Genomic DNA, 1,055 nt, shown 5'->3' with positions numbered 1-1,055 from the left:
ATCGGGAGAGAACTGAGCCTTCAATACGATCTCAGGGGGAATAATACCGCCACCAGTAACCGCATGGGCAACCACATCCGGACTCTTCTCTACTTGAGAATTTTTATCAGTCAATCCTCGTGAGAGTCGAAACCCTTCACCCCCAGACGATTGACGGCAACGATAGGGTCGAACGAAAAACTGGCCGTTGGGAAAGTCTCCATCAGGCATCGAGGTCTCCTTACGGAACCCGAATATACAATACGGCTTCCCTCTACGGTTCTTACCACAATAGACCACATCGGCTTTCGTCAGAGCTTTAACCTTCTCACGGTTCTTAGAGTCGGCACCAGCACCATAGAAGACGGAGACACAGGACTTCTCGATGTTCTCAATCTCCTGGATACGAGCAACCTTAACAGGGGACGAAGTGGGATGACTGTGAACAGTAGGGTCCTTGCCCAACACCTCAGAGTCCTCAAACGAACGACATGCCGACCTTATAGCCCCAGAGACACTCGGACCAGAAGTAGAGAAAAGAGGAAGTAGAGATTCCCAATCCTGGTGGACATCATCTTCAAAATGCCACACCCCTCCTGACATTGCTTGATGACAACTGCGTATTCTATCAACAGTATGCTTCCTAAGATTCATAGGGAGCTTACCAACGATAAGGCGGGTCATCAATTTCAACTCACTCCGATCGGAAGGATATACCTCACCATACAAAACATAAATACCCTTAACCTTCCGCGAAAAGGAATCGCACGAGCGAGTGCCTTCAAATCGCAACTGTGCCAGGCGTCGCTGGTACTCCTCCTTCAGTGGTAGCCGAGAGCAGAACTGCTTGGTGGGGGAATCTACCAAGGACTGCCACCTATAGGCATTATCACCAACCTCCTCAAGGGCAGCTTCCTTGACCTCCTTCTCCTCAAGAGTTGCTAAGAATGCAATGGTGATGGTACACTCAAGGGTCTTCACTGGGACGAAACGTTCCTCGCCACGACTGCTCATATGTATTCCCCCACCAGCCTCCACTAGTAGACGACCAAAGGCACCCAGATGAGCCTTGAGTT

General features: G+C 50.1%; 1 protein-coding gene across 1 annotated transcript in view; it reads right to left on the bottom strand.

Annotated features, from left to right (window-relative positions):
* Positions 1–993, bottom strand: part of Pmar_PMAR001556 (hypothetical protein) — a gene marked incomplete at both ends in the record, with an annotated part of 1,320 nt that extends 327 nt beyond the window's left edge. Inside the window, one exon of the mRNA XM_002788733.1 lies at positions 28–993. Coding sequence (XP_002788779.1) covers positions 28–993 — 966 coding nt within the window. The remainder of the gene's footprint in view (positions 1–27) is intronic.
* Positions 994–1,055: the final 62 nt, after the last annotated feature.

Source organism: Perkinsus marinus (assembly GCF_000006405.1).
Source record: "Perkinsus marinus ATCC 50983 genomic scaffold scf_1104296927860, whole genome shotgun sequence".
Classification (NCBI taxonomy): Eukaryota; Perkinsozoa; order Perkinsida; family Perkinsidae; genus Perkinsus; species Perkinsus marinus.
This window is presented reverse-complemented; position numbering and strand designations above follow the sequence as displayed.